At 38.4% G+C, this 24,514-nt stretch overlaps 1 protein-coding gene across 3 annotated transcripts in view; it reads right to left on the bottom strand.

Annotated features, from left to right (window-relative positions):
- OSBPL9 (oxysterol binding protein like 9) overlaps window positions 1-24,514 on the bottom strand; it is a 169,202-nt gene that overhangs the window by 93,497 nt on the left and 51,191 nt on the right. For all 3 annotated transcript variants that reach the window (XM_079901738.1, XM_079901739.1, XM_079901743.1), the window contains exon 3: window positions 17,544-17,622. In XM_079901738.1, the coding sequence (XP_079757864.1) occupies window positions 17,544-17,622 (79 nt within the window). The remainder of the gene's footprint in view (window positions 1-17,543; window positions 17,623-24,514) is intronic.

The raw sequence follows: 24,514 nt of genomic DNA, 5'->3' as shown, positions 1-24,514 counted from the left end.
AGAGAATACACCAGCTAGTTATCTATCTTAAAGTAAAACCAAGGGTGAATGCAGTCTAGGCACGACTAAAAGATAGCACTTTAACTCATGGATATTTAACCTGGGGTCAGAAACTACCTGAAAGTGTGCAACCAGGAAGCTTCATCTAGAATAATTATTTTCAAAATGTGAGACCCTTAAGGATAGGCACTTACCTTGCTCACTATTTTACACCCAGGAACTAGCCTAGTACCTGGTATACAGTAAGCACGCAAACACTTGTTGATAATAAAAATGAATGAATGAATAAATAAAAAGAAAGAATGGATGAAATAAATTGAATACTGGTATTTTCCCAAAGTGCCAACGGGCTGCCTAGGGCAGGGCTCTAGGCCCTCAAGCCTCTGACTTCAAGCAGAGCAACTGTACTTTTTTCCTTCTCACGTTTGGGCTTCTAAATAAGGTTGTATATGTAAAATGCTTTTATTAAAAGTTTGAAAAACATGGAAAATCTAACTATCATTGTAATTCCCTTCCCTGAACTGCTATTATAAGTGCATATAATTTAATGCTTCAACATCCCCTAAGTCAGTTTTGAGTCCCCAAGTTTTCCTGAGGTATGGGATTACATTTTACATAAGTAGTACATGCCTATTCAACCTTCATATAACCTGTACTTTCTTGTACACTGACTCCTCAGAGAAAAGTTTGAATTTTCTATTATCAAGCAATAAGTGGACATTTTGTGCCAACACATCATGCAAAGCCTTCCAGGAAACAATTTAGTTCTTGTATTATCACCATCTCCATTGGAAGAGCAGTGCCCATGCAACTATTTTAATGTACTTTGCATTCTATTCTACCATTTTTTAACTTTTTTTTTTTTTTTTGCGGTACGCAGGCCTCTCACTGCTGTGGCCTCTCCCATTGTGGAGCACAAGCTCCGGACGCGCAGGCTCAGCGGCCATGGCTCACGGGCCCAGCCACTCCGCAGCATGTGGGATCCTCCTGGACCGGGGCATGAACCCGTGTCCCCTGCACCGGCAGGCGGACTCTCAACCACTGCGCCACCAGGGAAGCCCTACCATTCTTTTAATTAGTAGAAAAACAGAAAAATTAAAGTGCCAATAGGAGTGACAATTAACATAAACTTTATAAACATAATAAAATTGAGAAATCATTAGGCATGCTGAAAACAGTAAATCTTTATCATTAACAGGACACTCCTTAGACTTTGGCCCCTAAGACTTTAGTCCATTGCCTATTCGTTCATTTTTAAAGGAAAGGTATAAAATGTACGACTATATCTTAAGAATAAATATTATGTCTAAAAGGCAAGGTGTCATTAAGGACTTTGTAGTATGTCATGAGAATACATTCCCCTTATACCCTGCAAGTCTTTGTTCGACTCAGTTTACTTCCATCCATATTTTCAGTTACACATTATATACTAAAGTAGGGAAATGCTTTTCTTTATATATCTACATTTACTCTTCACAATAATACCTACCAGCAATGGGTCCAACTTGGGTAAAAAATTACTTAACAACATATATCAGCAATTTTAGATAGTATGGTTAATGAATGAGTCTAAGACTATTCCCTATTCCCTTTCAAAAAGAAGGGTATAAGAAAAGCATGAGCACACCACCAACAACAAAAACATGGACAAAAGAATGAGTGAGGCAGGATTACACTTCAAGATGGCGGAGGAGTAAGACATGGAAATCACCTTCCTCCCCACAAATACATCAAAAATACATCTACATGTGGAACAACTCCTACAGAACACCTACTGAACTCTGGCAGAAGACCTCAGACCTCCCGAAAGGCAAGAAACTCCCCACATACCTGGGTAGAGCAAAAGAAAAAACACAGACAAAAGAATAGGGACAGGACCTGCACCTCTGGGAAGGAGCTGTGAAGGAGGGAGTTTCCACACACTAGCCCCTTCAATGGCAGAGATGGGGGGTGGTTGGGGGCGAAGCTTCAGAGCCACGGAGAAGAGAGCAGCAACAGGGGTGCAGAGGGCAAAGCAGAGAGATTCCCGCACAGAGGATCGCTGCCGACCAGTACTCACCAGCCTGAGAGGCTTGTCTGCTCACCTACTGGGGTGGGCGGGGGCTGCGAGCTGAGGCCCAGGCTTCGGACGTCAGACCCCAGGGAGAGGACTGGGGTTGGCTGCGTGAACACAGCCTGAAGGGGGCTAGTGTGCCACAGCTAGCCAGGAGGGAGTCTGGGAAAAAGTCTGGAACTGCCCAAGAGTCAAGACACCATTGTTTCGGGGTGGGCGAGGAGAAGAGATTCAGAACACCACCTAAATGAGCATCAGAGACAGGTGTGAGCCGCGACTATCAGCACGGACGCCAGAGACAGGCATGAAATGCTAAGGCTGCTACTGCAGCCACCAAGAAGCCTGTGTGCAAGCCATTAAAAATCACTATCCACACCTTCCCTCCCACCAGGCCACAGTGGTGGCCTGTGCAGCCCACCACTGCCAGGGTCCCGGGATGCAGGGACAACTTCCCCAGGAGAACACATGGCACGTCCCAGCCTGTTGCAATGTCACACTGGCCTCTGCTGCTGCAAGCTTGCTCCACATTCCATACCCCTCCCTCCTGCTAGCGTGAGTGAGCCAGAGCCCCCTAATCAGCCGCTACTTTAACCCCCTTCTGTCCAGGGGAAGAACAGACGCCAGAGGGCAAGCTACGTGCAGAGGCAGGGCCAAATCCAAGGCTGAACCCCATCCAAGGCTGAACCCCAGGAGCTGTGCAAACAAAGAAGAGAAAGGGAAATTTCTCTGTGCAGCCTCAGCAGCAGCAGAGTAAATCTCCACAATCAACTTGATGTACCCTGCACCTGTGGAATACCTGAATAGACAATGAGTCATCCCAAAATTGAGGCAGTGGACTTTGGGAGCAACTGTAGACTTGGGGTTTGCTGTATGTGACTGACTAGTTTCTGCTTTTTGTGTTTATCTTAGTATAGTTTTTAGTGCTTGTTATCACTGGTGGATTTGTTTATTGGTTTCGTTGCTCTCTTCTTTTTATTACTTTTTTATTTCTTAATTTTAACAATACTATTTTTATTTTAATAACTTTATTTTATTTTACTATTTTTCTTTCTTTTTTTTTTCTTCTCCCTTTTCTTCTGAGCCATGTGGCTGACAGGGTCTTGGTGCTCCGGTGGGGTGTCAGACCTGTGCCTCTGAGGTGGGAGAGCCAAGTTCAGGACACTGGTCCACCATAGACCTTCTGGCTCCACGTACTATCAAATGGTGAAAGCTCTCCCAGAGACCTCCAGCTCAATGCTAAGACCCAGCACCATTCAAAGACTAGAAAGCTACAGTGCTGGACACCCCATGCCAAACAACTAGCAAGACAGGAATACAACCCCACCCATTAGCAGAGAGGCTGCCTAAAATCATAATAAGTTCACAGACACCCCAAAACACACCACCGGACACAGTCCTGCCCACCAGAAAGACAAGACCAGCCTCATCCACCAGAAGACAGGCACCAGTCCCCTCCACCAAGAAGCCTACACAACACACTAAACCAACCTTACCTACTGGAGGCAGACACCAAAAACAATGGGAACTATGTACCTGCAGCCTGCAAAAACGAGACCCAAAATGCAGTAAGTTAAGCAAAATGAGAAGACAGAGAAATATGCAGCAGATGAAGGAGCAAAGTAAAAACCCACCAGACCAAACAAATGGAGAGGAAACAGGCAGCCTACCTGAAAAAGAATTCAGAATAATGACAGTAAAGATGATCCAAAAATCTTGGAAACAGAATGGAAAAAATACAAGAAACATTTAACAAGGACCTAGAACTAAAGAGCAAACAAACAACGATGAACCACACAATAAATGAAATTAAAAATTCTCTAGAAGGAATCAGTAGCAGAATAACTGAGGCAGAAGAACGGATAAGTGACCTGGAAGATAAAATAGTGAAAGTAACTACCACAGAGCAAATAAAGAAAAAAGAATGAAAAGAATTGAGGACAGTCTCAGAGACCTCTGGGACAAGATTAAATGCACTAACATTCAAATTATAGGGGTCCTAGAAGAAGAAGAGAAAAAGAAAGGGACTGAGAAAATATTTGAAGAGATTATAGGTGAAAACTTCCCTACTATGGGAAAGGAAATAGCCACTCAAGTCCAGGAAGTGCAGAGAGTCCCATACAGGATAAATCCAAGGAGAAACAGGCGAAGACACATATTAATCAAACTATCAAAAATTAAAGACAAAGAAAAAATATTAAAAGCAGCATGGAAAAGCAACAAATAACTTACAAGGGAATCCCCATAAGGTTAATAGCTGATCTTTCAGCAGAAACTCTGCAAGCCAGAAGGGAGTGGCAGGACACATTTAAAGTGATGAAAGGGAAAAACCCACAACCAAGATTACTCTACCCAGCAAGGATCTCATTCAGATTCGACAGAGAAATTAAAATCTTTACAGACAAGCAAAAGCTAAGAGAATTCAGCACCAGCAAACCAGCTTTACAACAAATGCTAAAGGAACTTCTCTAGGCAGGAAACACAAGAGAAGGAAAAGACCTACAAAAACAGACCCAAAACAATTAAGAAAATGGTCATAGAAACATACATATCGATAACTACCTTAAATGTAAATGGATTAAGTGCTCCAACCAAAAGACATAGACTGGCTGAATGGATACAAAAACAAGACCTATATATATGCTGTCTACAAGAGACCCACTTCAGACCTCGAGACACATACAGACTGAAAGTGAGGGGATGGAAAAAGATATTCCATGCAAATGGAAATCAAAAGAAAGCTGGAGTAGCAATTCTCATATCAGACAAAATAGACTTTAAAATAAAGACAATTACAAGAGACAAAGAAGGACACTACATAGTGATCAAGGGATCAATCCAAGAAGAAGATATAACAATTGTAAATATTTCTGCACCCAACATAGGAGCACCTCAATACATAAGGCAAATGCTAACAGCCATAAGAGGGGAAATCGACAGTAACACAATCATAGTAGGGGACTTTAACACCCCACTTTCACTAATGGACAGATCTTCCAAAATGAAAGTAAATAAGGAAACACAAGCTTTAAATGATACATTAAACAAAATGGACTTAATTGATATTTATAGGACATTCCATCCAAAAACAACAGAATACACTTTCTTCTCAAGTGCTCATGGAACATTCTCCAGGATAGATCATATATTGGGTAACAAATCAAGCCTTGGTAAATTTAAGAGAACTGAAATCATATCAAGTATCTTTTCCAACCACAACGCTATGAGACTAGATATCAATTACAGGAAAAAAACTGTAAAAAATACAAACACATGGAGGCTAAACAATACGCTACTAAATAACCAAGAGATCACTGAAGAAATCAAAGAGGAAATCAAAAAATACCTACAAACAAATGACAATGAAAACACGACCACCCAAAACCTACGGGATGCAGCAAAAGCAGTTCTAACAGGGAAGTTTATGGCAATACAATCCTACCTCAAGAAACAGGAAACATCTCAAATAAACAACCTAACCTTACACCTAAAGCAATTAGAGAAAGAAGAACAAAAAAAACCCAAAGTTAGCAGAGGAAAGAAATCATAAAGATCAGATCAAAAATAAATGAAAAAGAAATGAAGGAAACAAAAGCAAAGATCAATAAAACTAAAAGGTGGTTCTTTGAGAAGATAAACAAAATTGATAAACCATTAGTCAGACTCAGGAAGAAAAAAAGGGAGAAGACTCAAATCAATAGAATTGGAAATGAAAAAGGAGAAGTAACTACTGACACTGCAGAAATACAAAGGATCATGAGAGATTACTACAAGCACTTATATGCCAATAAAATGGACAACCTGGAAGAAATGGACAAATTCTTAAAAGCACAACCTTCCAAGACTGAACCAGGAAGAAACACAAAATATAACAGACCAATCACAAGCACTGAAATTGAGACTGTGATTAAAAATCTTCCAACAAACAAAAGCCCAGTACCAGATGGCTTCACAGGTGAATTCTATCAAACATTTAGAGAAGAGGTAACACCTATCCTTCTCAAACTCTTCCAAAATATAGCAGAGGGAGGAATACTCCCAAACGCATTCTACGAGGCCACCATCACCCTGATACCAAAACCAGACAAAGATGTCACAAAGAAAGAAAACTAGAGGCCAATATCACTGATGAACATAGATGCAAAAATCCTCAACAAAATACTAGCAAACAGAATCCAACACCACATTAAAAGGATCACACACCATGATCAAGTGGGGTTTATCACAGGAACGCAAGGATTCTTCAATATATGCAAATAAATCAATGTGATAAACCATATTAACAAACGGAAGGAGTAAAACCATATGATCTTCTCAATAGATGCAGAAAAAGCTTTTGACAAAATTCAACAACCATTTACAATAAAAACTCTCCAGAAAGTAGGCATAGAGGGAACTTGCCTCAACATAATAAAGGCCATACATGACAAACCCACAGCCAACATCGTTCTCAATGGTGAAAAACTGAAACCACTTCCTCTAAGATCAGGAACAAGACAAGGTTGTCCACTCTCACCACTATTATTCAACATAGCTTGGAAGTTTTAGCCACAGCAATCAGAGAAGGAAAAGAAATAAAAGGAATCCAAAATCGGAAAAGAAGAAGTAAAGCTGTCACTGTTTGCAGATGAAATGATAGTATACATAAAGAATCCTAAGGATGCTACCAGAAAACTACTAGAGCTAATCAATGAATTTGGTAAAGTAGCAGGATACAAAATTAATGCACAGAAATATCTTGCATTCCTATACACTAATGATGAAAAATCTGAAAGAGAAATTAAGGAAACACTCCCATTTACCACTGTAACAAAAAGAATAGAATACCTAGGAATAAACCTACCTAAGGAGACAAAAGATCTGTATGCAGAAAACTATAAGACAATGATGAAAGGAATTAAAGATTATAGAAACAGATGGACGGATATACCATGTTGTTGGATTGGAAGAATCAACATTGTGAAAATGACTATACTACCCAAAGCAATCTACAGATTCAATGCAATCCCTATCAAACTACCAATGGCATTTTTCACAGAACTAGAACAAAAAATTTCACAATTTGTATGGAACACAAAAGACCCCAAATTGCCAAAGCAATCTTGAGAAAGAAAAACAGAGCTGGAGGAATCAGGCTCCCTGACTTCAGACTATACTATAAAGCTACCGTAATCAAGACACAAGTACTGGCACAAAAACAGAAATATAGATCAATGGAACAGGATAGAAAGCCCAGAGATAAACCCACACACATATGGTCACCTTATTTTTGATTAAGGAGGCAAGAATGTACAACGGAGAAAGGACAGCCTCTTCAATAAGTCATGCTGGGAAAACTGGACAGCTACATGTAAAAGAATGAATTTAGAACGCTCCCTAACACCATACACAAAAATAAACTCAAAATGGATTAAAGACCTAAATGTAAGGCCAGAAACTATAAAACTCTTAGAGGAAAACACAGGCAGAACACTCTATGACATAAATCACAGCAAGATCCTTTTTGACCCACCTCCTAGAGAAATGGAAATAAAAACAAAAATAAACAAATGGGACCTAATGAAACTTAAAAGAATTTGCACAGCAAAGGAAACCATAAACAAGGTGAAAAGACAACCCTCAGAATGGGAGAAAATATTTGCAAATGAAGCAACTGACAAAGGATTAATCTCCAAAATTTATAAGCAGCTCATGCAGCTCAATATCAAAAAAACAAACTACCCGATCCAAAAATGGGCAGAAGACCTAAATAGACGTTTTCCAAAGATATACAGATTTCCAACAAACACATGAAAGGATGCTCAACATCACTAATCACTAGAGAAATGCAAATCAAAACTACAATAAGGTATCACCTCACACCAGTCAGAAGGGCCATCATCAAAAAATCTACAAACAATAAATGCTGGAGAGGGTGCGGAGAAAAGGGAACCCTCTTGCACTGTTGGTAGGAATGTAAATTGATACAGCCACTAGGGAGAACAGTATGGAGGTTCCTTAAAAAACTAAAAATAGAACTACCATATGACCCAAGAATCCCACTACTGGGCATATACCCAAAGAAAACCATAATTCAAAAAGGTCATATACCACAATGTTCACTGCAGCTCTATTTACAATAGCCAAGATATCGAAGCAGCCTAAGTGTCCATCAACAGATGAATAGATAAAGAAGATGTAGCACATATATACAATGGAATATTACTCAGCCATAAAAAGAAACGAAACTGAGTTATTTGTAGTGAGGTGGATGGATCTAGAGTCTGTCATACAGAGTGAAGTAAGTCAGAAAAAGAGAAACAAACACTGTATGCTAACACATATATATGGAATCTTTAAAAAAAATGGTTCTGAAGAACCTAGAGGCAGGATAGGAATAAAGACAAGTGTAGAGAATGGACTTGAGGACATGGGGAGGGGGAAGGGTAAGCTGGGACGAAGTGAGAGAGTGGCATGGACATATATACACTACTAAATGTAAAATAGACAGCTAATGGGAAGCAGCCACATAGCACAGGGAGATCAGCTCGGTGCTTTGTGACCACCTAGAGGGGTGGGATAGGGAGGGTGGGAAGGAGACGCAAGAGGGAGGAGATATGGGGATACATGTATATGTACAGCTGATTCACTTTGTTATAAAGCAGAAACTAACACACCATTGTGAAGCAATTATACTCCAATAAAGATGTTAAAAAAAATAAAAAAATTTAAAAAAAGAAATGAAGGAAAGAATAGCAGAGATCATTAAAACTAAAAGCTGCTTCTTTGAGAAGATAAACAAAATTGATAAACCATTAGCCAGACTCATCAAGAAAAAAAGGGAGAAGACTGAAATCAAGAGAATTAGAAATGTAAACGGAGAAGTAACAACTGATTCAGTGTCAGGTTGTTCTTTTCTAAGAAGTAACAACTGACACTGCAGAAATACAATGGATTCTTAGAAAAGATTTTCTAAGAATCCTTTCTAAATACAAACGATTCCTGCAAGAGGGAGGGGATATGGGGATATATGTATACGTATAGCTGATTCACTTTGTTATACAGCTGAAACTGATAGACCATTGTAAAGTAATTATACTCCAGTAAAGATGTTAAAAAAATAATAATAATGTAAAGAATAAATGAATGGAAAGTAGAAAAAAAAACTTAAGTGCAATTAAAATAAGTGAACTGAAAAAGAAGACAAATAAAAGAATGAGCGATTCACCAAATAAGAAATAAACACATTAAAAATATTCTTGAGAAGAGGACACTGGGTTGGCATTCTTCTAAAATTATAATGCTAAATGCTGATGAAGGGTTTGATGAAGAAGAGGAGAGTATAAATTGACAATCTCCCTTGAAAGCTATAGTGGAAGGCTGTTTCAGGAATATTAAAAATATTTATGTCTTTTGTTCTGACAAATCTTTTATGAATCTATCTGTCCTAAGCTAAACAGAGATTTGGTTGAAGATTTATGTATGAGGATGTTCAACACAGTATTATTTAACATAGAGAAAAACCTGTACAATATAGATTAATGGTTTAGTTTGATTATTCATAAAATGGTATATCACATAACTATTAAAAATCATATTTTCTTAGAACATTCAGTGTCATGTGGAAATGTTCATGATATAATATTTAAAATTGAAAGAATGGTAAGTTATTTACACGGAATGACTCAATTTTGTAAAATTCACACACAAATACACACACTCACAAACAACTGAAATATCAGAAGGAAATCCACAAGCATGTTCCTAATAATTATCTTTGGGTTGTAGGATTATGGGTGATTATTATTATCATCTTTATACTACTCTATATTTTCCCAATTTCTACAGTGAGCAGTTATTAATTTTACTACTTAGAGAATATAAAAAAGGGGACTTCCCTGGTGGCGCAGCCGTTAAAAATCTGCCTGCCAATGCAGGGGACACAAGTTCGATCCCTGGTCCGGGAAGATCCCACATGCTGTGGAGCAACTAAGCCCGTGTGCCACAACTACTGAGCTTGTGCTCTAGAGTCTGCGAGCCACAACTACTGAGCCCACACGCCACAACTACTGAAGCCTGCATGCCCTAGAGCCCGTGAGCCACAATTACTGAGCCCGAGCGCCACAACTACTGAAGCCCGCGTGCCCAGAGCCCATGCTCTGCAACAAGAGAAGCCACCGCAATGAGAAGCCCACGCACCACGGCGAAGAGTAGCACCCACTCGCCGCAACTAGAGAAAGCCTGCACGCAGTGACGAGGACCCAACGCAGCGCCCCCCAAAATAAATAAATAATAAGGAAGTTATAAAAAAGGAAATGGTGGGATAAAATGTAAATAACTAACAGAAAATAAAATTATATAGCCACTCTAATCCTGACTCAGTAAGCCAAACAGTCCACGATTGGTTAAATTTGGATAAATTATAATTTCAAATATTCAGGGAGGATCCTGAACAGAAAGCAAATTAAGAAGAAGAAAGGTACACCAACTGAGGTCCAGTCCTCCTACAATAGCACAACAAACTCCCAATACATGAATTCAGTAGCATTTCCCCACTTAATGCCTACTGAAATTATAACATCTAATTAGAGAATTAGTTACAGCTGACTTACTCCCTTACAGAAAGTCTGTAAATGATTATTTTGTTTTGAGGAGGGGTTATCACATAAAAATAAAAAATACAAAACTGCAGACGGAAATTTTTGTTAAGTCAGTAGTCAACAGAAGATAATGGAATCTGTTTACTTCTGCCTGCAACCACAAGTTAGTCTAATGATGTACTGTCTCTTCTTCTAAATGATTAATGCTGAATTAAACACTTTCCTTCATGACTGGGCTGGTTTGTAGTAATTTTGCATTTGCATAAATGAGCGAGCTCTAATGGACTGAGTTGAAAAGGTCAGCTATCAGCCCAACCACAGATGACTTCCACTAAGACTTACACAGTTCCTAAATGTTCTTCTAATTTAAACATTTTTTATTGTCTAAAAATGTTGTATTTTGTCTTATGCAACTTGTATTGCTTTAAAAGTATACCCAAATAAATTTGCTAACAAATTTCATATTGAAATCATTTTGGAGAACACACTGATTAAAAGATGTCTTCACTAAAGTCCTTTGAAAGTAAAGGATTATTTTATGAAGAACTAATCATACACATATCCCTAATTTCCATCTTTAAAAAATTTAGATTTTTTCACATACCAGGTTTACTTAAGTAAGGCAAGACACCCCTTCTGTGTAGGTTAGGACATAGTAAAAGATGACCTAAGATCAAGGCCAAGATCCTTGTCTCTCTGTGTCTCACTTCTCTCATATATAAATTGGGGATACTTCCATCTAATGTATAAGGTTATGAGAGTAAAGTGGAATAACAATGTGATACCACTGGATCCAGATCAATGATTGTCAAACTTTAGTGTGTGTCAGATCACTAGAGAGGGCTCATTCCCAGAGTTTCTGATTCAGCAAGTCTGGGGCTCAGCCAGAGATTCTGTGTTTCTAACAAGTTCCCAGGTGATGCTGATCTGGCCGGTCTGGGACCACACTTCAAGAACTACGGATCTAGACAGACCTGGGCACAATTTACTAATCCTGGGCACTTAGCTTCTCTGAAACAGTTTTTCTGACTCTTAAACTAGAAATATAACTACCTCATTGTGGAGTTTAGGAATTATGGAAGTAATGCACATTGCCTGCTGAACACAGTGCCTAGTTTATAAGACAGTGGTAATAGTAGTTGTTACCACCATTATTGCTACTATTTCTACTAAGCAATGGAACATGTAGAACATTAACACCAGAAAATTTTTTAATCACATTAAACTGCACTGTAATTTAAAGTTCCTTATATTTTACATTAATTCCTTTTCTGACAAAATTATAAAAGTTAATTATAAACTAGTTGATAAATTTCTATAACACCTTTTTTGTAGCAGTTAAGAGAATGGCTCTAGAGCACAACTGTTTGTGTTCAAATTCCAGTTCTGTAATATACCACGTGTCTGTGGCCCCCAGTTTCCTTATCCATAAAATAAAAACAATAATAGTACCTACTTCATAAGGTTGTGAGAACTGAACGGCTTAACCTACATAAACCTCTGAATAGTGCCTGGCATAAAATAAACATTTGATAAATGTAGCTATCATTATTATTATTACTATTATTCCAATACACTATCAGTAATATTATAAATATATACATATTTATATATACATCAAAGCATTAAATAGGTTTAATTTTATTTGAAGGTAAAATTCAAATAACTGGGTATTTTTCTAATTATTAGTATGAACTATAGACTATTTAGTCTTTTATTAGGTTGAGACATATGAACTGCTGATATGTAACTACTTTTGACTGATAAAAACAGTACATACTTTCATACGGCTGAAGCTAGTAGCTTTCACCCCAACCTCTCTGAGCATTCCTTTGAGCCCATTGATGGTTCTACCCTAGTGCACTCCAAGGTTTGCTTTTCGGCTCTCTTTTCACTCAGATTTCCCAGGAGGTTCATACCCACAACTATTACAGTTTTAACCACAGACTGAAAATCCAGAGGTTTTATCTAGCTCATAGATACATTTTGTTGGCCTACATAATTGTTTTTTAAAACCTGAAGATTTAACACTCACGTATTCAAACTCTCACTCACAAAAAAATCTGGATTTCTGGCTTCTCTTGAAAAACTGGATGATCTAGCAACACTGGACAAGCATTACCAAAAGCCTACAACTGTCTGGAATTAAGTAGCAGCTACCACTTCAAATAGGGCATGAGTTCTCTAAATTGCTAGTCTTCAGTCAGCTTTACTCTTCACTCATTTACTTATCTGCCTAGCCCTGAGGCATTCAATTTTTCAAATTTTAATTCTACCTTCCAGCAATATGTTGATAACACTAATCTCCATCTCCAGCCCAGACTCAGATCCAATTGGCATCACCATCAATACCTGTGAGTCTCACAGACACCTCAAATATAAGTCCTTCACCACCTCTGTTTTAGATTCTCTATTTCAGACGTTGACAACATCCAAACAAAAGAGTAAGCCAAGCCTTACGAACACATTTACTACTCTCATTCTCTCACCTTCCATTTCCAATCAATCAACAGTTCCTAAAGATTTATCAATACTTCCTATAAACCTCAAGTCTATTTTCCTCTTCTCCTTCCCCATTACCAATGCTTTAATCCACTCAGGGCCTTAACAATCAAGGCTATTTATCTAGAGCCCCCGTCTTACTCGTCTCCTCTCTGCTTAAAACTCTGCTTCATTGGCTCCTCACAGACTCAGGATAAAATTAAAACCTTTTCATATTAGATGTAGGCCTCTGACTGTCTTTACAGCCTCATCTCCTGCTCACTGTTCTAAAGGTACCAAACATTCGTAGTTCTCTGAACATATCCGGTAGCATCGTATTTCCATACCTTTGTACATGCTACAACAACCCATTTGCCTGGTAAATTTCTGTTCAATCTTCAGAACTCTACCAGTTAGAGGAGGTAAGGAGGCAGAGGTGGGAGACAGAGCCTGGTGACAGGGGACTTTTAATTTTTATATTATATAATTCTGAACAACTCAAAACTTTTAGAACTAGTATAATTTTAAATTTTGATTATTTTAAAAAGAATTACTCAGTAACAAGAAAAACTCTGCTCTTCTGTGCAGCACTGAGTGATTGTCTCTTTTGCCTCTCCATTATTTCAGTGTTCTATACATATTTCTACTACTACAGCATATTTCATACTACATTATATACTTCTTTACAAGCTCCTTAACTTCCTGGCTCATGTCTTATTAACCTGTATACCCTCAGTTCTGAGCACAGGAAGTAACACATACTAGACATACATTGAATGTTTGAACTCAACAGCCAGTCTAATTAATACCAAAACTGCTTTCCACACAATGTCTAGCCAAGAAGCCAAATGCAAAAGACTTTGGCTGACTAATAGGAAAAGTGATCATTTTTTGCTATTGCTCAAAAGGAAAGAGCCAGTTTATAAAGATGAATTGGCGACTATTTTCTTTTTAATCTCTGAAAAATGACAGAATGAAGCTGTCGTTTTCAAACCTTTTTAAAGCTCTAACATGCTAGGATTGTAATTTCAATTATTACCTAAAGGGGAAAAAATAGAGTATTTCTTTTTCAAAACTAAAGTTAATTTAAATTAACTTTGTTTAAAGCATTTTATGGCATCTCTTTAAAACTGGAGATATTCTGAAATATCAAGTTACCAGAACTGGGAATCATTAGAATGAAAAATTATCTGTTGTTTCAGGAAAGTTTGTTCTCTTCATGGCACCAGTCCTCTCAATTATTAACAAATGATGTTTCAGGATACAGGACATGTAGGTCAGTTAGAGATTCAAACCATAGTGGAAATGAAGGTGGTGGGTAATAGCCTGCCTACATATATTTCCATACATTTGACTTTCTTTCTTGTTACTATGGATGCACTGTCCATGCTCCCAGCCAAAGGCAATGCCCCGCCTGTGTATTAGGCCCCATCCTGTCTTGCCTTCTGAAGGACACTGATCCAATAATTCTCCCCTTTCTCTCTTGCATCATCAATTTTTCCCTCTCTACTGAATCACTACCAACAGCATAAAAACATGCTATTATTGCTCTTATCTTTAAAAAAAGATATCTCATCTTTATCTCATTTCTCTCCTCCAGCTACTACTGTATTTCTCACCTTCCCTTTACAGCACAACTTGAAAGCACTGTCTATACTCTCATCTTTAAGTTGCTCTTCTCAAGGTTACCAATAGACTCTTAATTGTTAAATTCTGTGATCATTTCTTAGCCCTCAACTTTCTTGATCAGGAGCATTTGACACAGTTACTGATGCCTCTCACCTCCTAGAAACACTTTCTATCTTGACTTCCTGGGTACCACATTGACTTGGTTTTCCTCCTCCTTTTTGGTTGCTTCTTTTTGATCCCTTTTGCTAGTTCCACCTCATCTCTGTGTCTTCCAAATAAATGTTGGAGTGCTTCAGAGTTCATTACTTGGACCTCTTCTCTTTTCTCTCTACACTTATTCCCAAATTCTCATGGCTTTAAAAACCACCTATATGCCAATGACTCCCAAATTTATTTCTTCAGCCTGGACTTTTCTCCTGAATTCCACACTTCAACTGCCTACTTGACATCTCCATTTGGATGTCTGATAGGCATCTAGAACTTGATTATAAGTATGTCCAAGGCTAAGTTCCTGATGCCCACCTGCCACTCCCAAACTAGTTCCTCCTGCAATCTTCCCCACCTCAGTTAATGGCAACTCCATTCTTGTTGCTCAAGACAAAAATATGGTGTCATCCTATACTACTGTCTTCCTCTCACATGCTACAGTTCAACCTTCAAAAAAATATAATATCTAACAACAGACTACTACTTAGCAATATAAAAGGAACTACCAATATATGCAACAAGATGGACAAATATTAAAAACATTATACTGAGCTAAAATAAAGCCAGACAAAAGAATACATACTGTATGATTCCATTTATGTGAAACTCTCCAAAAAAAAAAAAAATCTAATCTTTAATGATAGATCAGCAGTTGTCTGGAGCCAGAGGCTGGGAGTGGAGACTGACTGAAAGAATAAAAGAATCTTTTGGGTGATAGAAATGTTCTACATCTTCATTATGGTAGCAGTTATATGAGTAAGTAAATGTCAATATTCATTGAACTTTATAGAGTGTACATTTTATTGTATGTTAATTACAGCTCAATACAGTTGATTCCACACACATAATAAGCCAGATAATTACACACACATAAGCCAGATAATCTCATGTTGCCTGAGACTCCCATAACTATTATAGTAGAAAAGTATCCATTTAAAAAATACACATAACACTTCATTTATCCTTGTCATTTAAATGATTCATTAAAGGAATTGGTTGTTTTATAAGCAAGCCACATAAATATGGAAGTGTTAAAGGGGAGGTCAGTTTAACATAAATAATTTAAATCAGAGAAGGTAGATGTGCCTTTGCTCTAGGGGCCTGGGTCTCCTCTCCTTTAAACAGGCAAACAATACAGCTTCTGGAAGTCCAAAGAAGATGTCTCCTTAGTAACTGCAGAGGAGAGAATTCCATACTGCAGCCTTCACCTGCATCTAGCAGCTATTACTTGAAACACATTAAAGTATTCAACTTCATTCAAATAAAGAGTTCCAGAGTGTGGGCATTATCTGCTTTCATTTATAAGCAGCAGTATATATTTAACCTAAAAATAAAGGCCATGGGCTTTCATAATAAGATTTTAAATGTTTTATGAAATTAAATGTAGTGGAAAATTTCAGGAGGACATCATTAGTTTATAGCAGTCTGAGTAAAGAATATGACCAAACATAATAAATACTTTAAGAATGCTTTTTCCTAAAAGCATTAGAGATATCACGAGTGAGTACACTGGTTTATCTTTATTATATGTAAGCTGGATCTTTCATTTCTATGTGCCAATTTCTTAAACAAGACAATGAAATAAAATAACTTCAATATACTATCCTAGTATAGAAGAACAATAGCTGTCGGAACATCTTGTATAACATATCTGGTCACTGTTAGACTTCATAACCAAAACATTTGTAAGCTATAAATTTACTATTTCTTTATCTTGGTATGCCTAGCATCTATCACAGTGCATTGTCACTTGTAGTTCAAAGAAAGTGCAAATATTCTCAATTTTTAAGCTTCTTGGACTGCTTTAAACATAAAATAGAGGTTACTCTGGATAGGCAAGATAGCAAAAACATTAGTAACAAAGCTAACAGGCATTCCTAATAGATGAGAGGTACATTAGGATAGGATCATTAAAATTGACTTTTATTTGCTGGTTTAGAGTTTTCAAAGCAAGATGAAATGAGAATGATCATCTAGTACCTTACCCTTTCTACCGGTGAACCATAGCATGCAATGCCGAAACATAGCAGTGGCAGATGGCATTTGGTGTTATGAACTATAAAAAGGATAACAGCAGAGAAATGATGGCTGGCAGACAAGACGCAGAAATGCAGATGAAATGAATGCAAACTTGTAGTTCTCGAAGCAAAGCAAAACCTTTAAGCCAAAGGCTGCTACTAGCTTCAATTTATATTTTGAGTTTTACATGGACAAACACTGCAGCCTTCACAATCAGTCTTTGGACTTTTCATGCAGAAGCAGAGCCACACTCCTCGATAAAGAAGACCAGCAACCTTCTGCAAACACAAGCCAGCAGCAGCAGCCCATCACTCTCTCCCTTCACTGATTTTCATTGTTTCAAATTTTAATTTTCAATTGCAGCCAGATCCACAGTCATTTCAAATAGATCTGTATCCACTGCAGATACGATTAAATCCCTGCCTAACCTGCAGTACCACTTCATCCAGAACGTTCCTGTGCACTCGTTCATGCAGGATCAGTTGCAAAACCATTCAAGTCACCCAGCAAACAACCCAAAAGAGAAGGAAAGAAGCAGCTGGGACTATGAAGAGAAAGAATCTTTTCTTTCAGCTCACCCTGGAAATGGAAGGTTTTCTGATCAACAGTTATTGTGAAGGTGCTGTCGTCCTCATCGTCTATACCAATCACAGCTCCCTGTGAAACAAAGAGCAAAATCCCAATAAGGCAAACAATGACATCAGCAATATTCACTACTGCTACAGCCCTGTAATGCTCAATGCACCGACGACACTGGATGCAGGCTAGACACAGAAAAGGGGAATCTGAGACTCTAGCTTTGCTTAAGGAGGAAGAACTAAACGAACGGATGGCAGGGCACTGTAGTACTCTGCAAGGGTACTTTCTACCCTTGCTTAAGGGGCATGGATATGGTGGAGGGGGAGGGGACAAACATAGAAGCTGAGTCTAGAATCTGTTTAAGAGCCAGCCACTGATCCTTTCGGAGCTTTAGATTGCTCTCTAAAATGGGAGTCACCGGGTTGTCCTGAGGCTCCAAGAACACAAGTGCTCTTCATCAGGCTGCTTCTGTGTTATATTTGTTAGTTCAGAAATGCCAGGCGACACTTGCTTCGAAACACTGTCCCAGTGGCTTCTTCAAGGTATGCTCTCAAAACCACCTGTCCATGGCTCTGCTACTGCACTTCCACATTATACTGTGATTATCTATGTCTGCCTTCTCCCACTGAACCGCTACAAGATCTTGGAAGTCAAGGACTACTTTACTCATTTTGATACATGGCACTCAAGTACACACTCAGTATATGTTTTCTAAATAAAAGCATGAACAGCTCTCCAAAAGGGGGGACGGGGGTAAGGTAGGCCTGCATTTATAAGTTGTTTGTTTCAGGAAGGTGGATAGAGTGGGTTTTAAACTTTTTCTTTTTGGTATTCAACTATATGCAGCATATTAAGACAACAGGAATTAGGAAAGCAACATGAAGCTATGCAAGATAGGGAGTCTACTGGTCAGTGTCCTTAAGAAATAAGTGTCTTAAGTATTCCAGAGAGAATAGCTAGAGAACATGGCACAGGTGTAATGCTCCAGGTTGGTGACAAAACAAGCAGTATGCAACAGACAAAACTAGGACCTTGTAAATGGGGATTGAAAGGACTTAAGGGGCCAAGATGCCTAATCCCATGAAAAAAAAGGCTACTCCTATCCCAGGAGGATTAGGTAATAGAGCCAAACATTTACAGGTTACCACCACCCCTTCCAAAAGTTCGTTTTATGTCACTTTGTCTATTCTAATGCAGGTCTTTCACAAAAGCAGTCTCCAACTTACAATGGCTTGACTTATGATTTTTCAACTTTACGATAGTGTGAAAGCGATACACATTCAGCAGAAACCGTACTCTGAATTTTGATCTTTTCCTGGGCTAGCAATATGTGGTGATACTCTCTCATGATGCTGGGCAGCAGCTCCCCATCAGCCACGTGATCACAGGGGGAACAAGATACACTGACAACCATTCTGCACCTAATCAACCATTCTGTTTTTCAGTACAGTATTCAATAAATTACATGAGCTATTCAACACTTTATTATAAAACAGGCTTTGAGTGAGATGATTTTGCCCAGCTGTACGCTCACATAAGTGTTCTGAGCACGTTTAAGATATGTGAGCCTAAGCTATGGTGTTCAGTAGGCTAGGTGTATTAAATGCATTTTTGACTTAAGATATTTTCAATTTATAATAGTTTATTGGTATGTAACCCCATTGTACGTCTGTACCTGTTTTCACTTACCAAAAGAAATCTGGAAAATTTCCAGAAACAGGTGAAAAGCGAAACTCGCATTCAGCATTTGTTTTGCCCTGAGCCGTTACAGAGGCAGTGTTCACGCCAAATAGCAAGAGTAGAACCGCCGAACTCCCTCCCCAGGAACTACACTCAGCATCAAGCTGCCACAGCTTTGAACTGTGTCTGTGAGCATCTGGGCTTTACCTCTACTTATTTTGCGTACCTGTTAGGAAGCTGCAACCTAAGGTAATTGCTTTTTCACTTTACCCATTTTGCCTTACAATAGGTTTCATAAGAACACTCTTCTTTCAGATAGGAGGGGAAACATGTATTTATTTGTTCTCAGAGGCTGTCTGGATGAACCCCAACTCTATCCAAATCCCAGCAACTTGAATTACCTTAGTTATTCCTCTGTATCATATTGGGAAGGGATTTTTATCCCCATTTTCACATATGGAAAGTGTAGCTAGAGTATAATGACTTACCCAAGGTCATACAGAGTTAATGGCAGAACCAGACCATTGGTATGGTACCTACTTATTCTATGACAGCAAATAAAGACACACCTTAGTGGGTAAGCACATGTGGGAGCAACTCATTCTGGTTAACTTTATTTCATGGTTAATGGAGTTAGCCTTCTCACTTATGATGTATCAATTATTTGTTGAGTCATAACTAAATACAGCATATGTGCCAGATACAGCCTTGGAATATATAACAATAATGCCTCCAGTAGAGGAGATAAAACATGTAAAGAGGTGAGTATACATAATATAAGGCAAAAAGTGATCTCTACATGGATGAACTTTGAAAACATGCTAAATAAAAGAAGCTAGTCAGAAAGGACCACATGCTGTATGATTCCATTTACATGAAATGCTCAAAATAGGCAAATTTATACAGACCAAGAGTAGGTTAGTGGTTGCCTAGGGCTGAGGGGCTGGAGAAGGAGGTGGGGTAGAATGAGGAATGACTGCTAATGGGTATGAGTTTCTTTACAGGGTGATGAAAAAATTCTAAAATCGATTGTAGTGATGGTTGCACAACTCTGTGAATACACTAAAAACATTGAATTGCATACTTTAAATGGGTGAATTGTATGGTATGTGAATTATATCTCAACAAAACTGTTATATAATTCACCACAATTCCAAACTCGGGTTCTTTCTTTTTGGTCCCTTAACGTAAATTCACCAGTTTAGACCTAGTCAATTCAGATAGAAACCTCTCGGTTCTAATACTTGTTCTCCTTTATTCCATCACCACAAGTTGTGCTCATTCCACTTCTGAACTATAATCTCAAATTCGCCAACTCTCCTCCACCCTATGAATTGCTACGGCCCTATTTCAGGGTTTCATCACTTCTTGCTTGATGAAGCAATCTGTCTAAGTCTGGCTACCTTTAGTCCACAGTCCTTGCTATTGCCAGAGTAATATTTATAAAGCACAGACTCTTACAGGAGACCCAGATACTTAAAACTTTCCTTGGTTCTCCATGAACTATTAGATAAAGTCAACATTTCTTCATAATGCCATTCAAGATTGTTCAAAATCTGGCCCAACCAACCTTTCCACTGTCATCACCTAGCCACTTCCTCCTCACCTCACAGAGATCCTATATGTACTCAGCCTCAACATTTCTTCCATACACTGAAAGAAAACACCAAGAAATTTCACTTTTTCACGTCCTTCCTCAAGTTCAATCCCCCACCACTTGTTAAACAAAAGCAAACCCCCACATCTCCCCCTAGCTACCACCTCCTTTCTTATTGCTTTCACAGAGGAACTTACTGAAAATTGCCCACACCTTAACCTTTCATCTACTCCCAGCAATTGCTTCCTTCCCCACCTCTGCACCAAGCTTCACTCTCACAGGTCTTTAATGACCACTTTACTACTCGAGAGTTTTGTCATACAACATCACTCTGAAGCATTGCTGCTGCCCCTGACCACTTCCTTCTTAAAATTCTCTCCTTCAATGACTCTTTATTACCTAAGCTGTGCTTCAGAAACATTTCTACCTAAGTATCTTTGACAACCTATATGGAAAAGTATTCTTTCCTGGTCCATTATATTTTTCCCCTCCTCTATCCAAAAGCTTCTTTGAAGACTTTGGAACCTATCTTACAACCTCACACTCCAATCCAGTCTTGCCATTACCCTAAGCATTCTTCAATGTACAGAGGCACAATTCACCTGACACTCTGGCCTCTCAGTTTCTTGATTTATTCAACTCAAATAAACTTCATTACCATTCTCCTTCATTCACTCATTCTCACGGCAATTCCCTAGACCTGGATATCATATCATATCCAACATGACAGCCATTAGTCACATGTGGGTATTTAAATTTTTATTATAATTAACTAAAATTTTAAATAAATTCCTCAGTCATATTTCAAATACTCAATAGTTACATGTGGATAGAGACTATGGAACTACACAGTGCAGAAACAGAACATTTTAATGACTGCAGTAAATTCTACTAGACACCATTGCCCTAGACCTTGTCATCACAGAGAACTAAACCATAGTAAAAAGTTAACACTGCCAGTTATTGAACTGGCAGTAATGAGCCAGCCACTGTGATAAGCATTTTACATACATCATTTGAAAACAACTTTATATGGAAAGGTAACATACACAAATCATAACCGTACAAGCTCAATGAAGAAACGCTCTCCTTGTACCCTGTCCTAATCATTAGCCTTGTCCTCCATCCCAAAGGTAAATAGTATCTCTACTTCTAACATTAAAATTAGTTTTGTCTGTCTCTGAACTTCATACAAATGGACTCATACAACATATTTTCTTCTGTGTCTGACTTCTTTCACTCAACATAATGTTTGTGAAATTCATCAAAGATGTTGCATATAGCAATGGTTTGTTCATTTTTATTGCTATATGTAGTATTCGTTTGTATGAATATCCACAATTTATCAGTTTCACTGCAGATGGACATTTATGTTATGTCCAGTTTTAGGTTATTAGAATCATGCTGCTATGACATTCGTATTCATCTTTTGTTATATATATGCTTATATTTCTATTAGACACAGTCTAGGAGTGAATTTGTTAGGTCATATGGCATGCACATGCTAATTTTTTTTTTGCGGTACGTGGGCCTCTCAGTGTTGTGGCCTCTCCCGTTGCGGAGCACAGGCTCTGGACGCGCAGGCTCAGCGGCCATGGCTCACGTGCCCAGCCGCTTCACGGCATGTGGGATCTTCCCGGACCGGGGCATGAACCCGTGTTCCCTGCATCGGCAGGCGGACTCTCAACCACTGCGCCACCAGAGAAGCCCCACATGCTAAGTTTAATAGACACTGTCAAACAGTTCTCAAAAGTAGCTGTGTCAATTATACTCCAACCAAAGGTGTATGAAAGTTTCAACTGTTCCGCACCTTCACTAACACTTTTTTACTTTAGTCATTCTGACAGGTGAGTGCTAGTAACTTATAGTGGTCCCAATTATATTTCCCTGATAACTAATGAAGTTCAGTATCTTTTCATATTTGTGACCATGTGACTATCCTCTTGTTCTTTTCTTGAAGAGAAACAGTTCAAGTTTCTTGCCTATTGAATAGACTGGACTACTATTTTCTAATTATCTGTAGGAGTTTTTTATATATCCTAGACATGAACTCTTCACTGGCTATGAATTAGGCACAAATCTTCTCCCACCCTGTTGCCAGCCTTTGTACTCTCATAATTATGTCTGTTCATGAAGAGTTAACTTTAATATAGTAAAATGTATTGGTTTTACACCTTATGATTGTGTTTTCTGTATCTTCTTTAAGAATTCTTTCCCAATCCCAAGACCATGAAAATATTCTCCTATGTTATCTTCTAGAAACCTTTACATTTGGGTATCAGGTGTAGTAAGTCCTCCAACATTTTTCTCTTGGCCTTTCTAAATTATAAATCAACATCAACACCATGGTCATAGCCAGTTCTCCCTAGAATGGCAGGTGAGAAAAAGTTGCAATCTCTACTGGGGTCTCTTTGTTGACTGAGAAGACAGGGGTCAAAAGTGGGTATTCCTGGAGCAGAAGCAGAAGAACTACAATCCTGCAGCCTGTGGAACAAAAACCACATTCACAGAAACATAGACAAGATGAAAAGGCAGAGGGCTATGTACCAGATGAAGGAACAAGATAAAACCCCAGAAAAACAACTAAATGAAATGGAGATAGGCAATCTTCCAGGAAAAGAATTGAGAATAATGATAGTGAAGATGATCCAGAACCTCGGAAAAAGCATGGAGGCAAAGATTGAGAAGATGCAAAAAATGTTTAACAAAGACCTAGAAGAATTAAAGAACAAACGAGATGAACAATACAATAACTGAAATGAAAAATACACTAGAAGGAATCAACAGCAGAATAACTGAGGCAGAAGAATGGAAAGTGACCTGGAAGACAGAATGGTGGAATTCACTGCTACAGAACAGAATAAAGAAAAAAGAACAAAAAGAAATGACAGTCTGAGAGACCTCTGGGACAACATTATATGCACCAACAATCGCATTATAGGGGTCCCAGAAGGAGAAGAGAGAGAGAAAGGACCCGAGAAAATATTTGAAGAGATTATAGTCGAAAACTTCCCTAACATGGGTAAAGAAATAGCCATGCAAGTCCAGGAAGCACAGCAAGTCCCACACAGGATAAACCCAAGGAGAAACACACCAAGACACATAGTAATTAAATTGGCAAAAATTAAAGACAAGGAAAAATTATTGAAAGCAGCAAGGGAAAAATGACAAATAACATACAAGGGAACTCCCATAAGGTTAACAGCTGATTTCTCAGAAGAAACTCTACAAGTCAGAAGGGAGTGGCATGATATACTTAAAGTGATGAAAGGGAAGAACTTACAACAAAGATTACTCTACCCAGCAAGGATCTCATTCAGATTTGATGGAGAAATCAAAAGCTTTACAGACAAGCAAAAGCTAAGAGAATTCAGCACCACCAAACCAGCTCTATAACAAGTGCTAAAGGAACTTCTCTAAGTGGGAAACACAAGAGAAGAAAAGGACCTACAAAAACAAACCCAAAACAATTAAGAAAATGGTCATAGGAATATACATATTGATAATTACCTTAAACGTGAATGGATTAAATGCTCCAACCGAAAGACACAGGCTTGCTGAATGGATACAAAAACAAGACCCATATATATATTATCTACAAGAGACCCACTTCAGACCTAGGGACACATACAGACTGAAAGTGAGGGGATGGAAAAAGATATTCCATGCAAATGGAAATCAAAAGAAAACTGG

This window comes from Stenella coeruleoalba, assembly GCF_951394435.1.
Source record: "Stenella coeruleoalba genome assembly, chromosome: 1".
In the NCBI taxonomy this organism is placed as follows: domain Eukaryota; kingdom Metazoa; phylum Chordata; class Mammalia; order Artiodactyla; family Delphinidae; genus Stenella; species Stenella coeruleoalba.
Note: the sequence above shows the minus strand (reverse complement) of the source record. Positions and strands in the feature narration are given on the sequence as shown.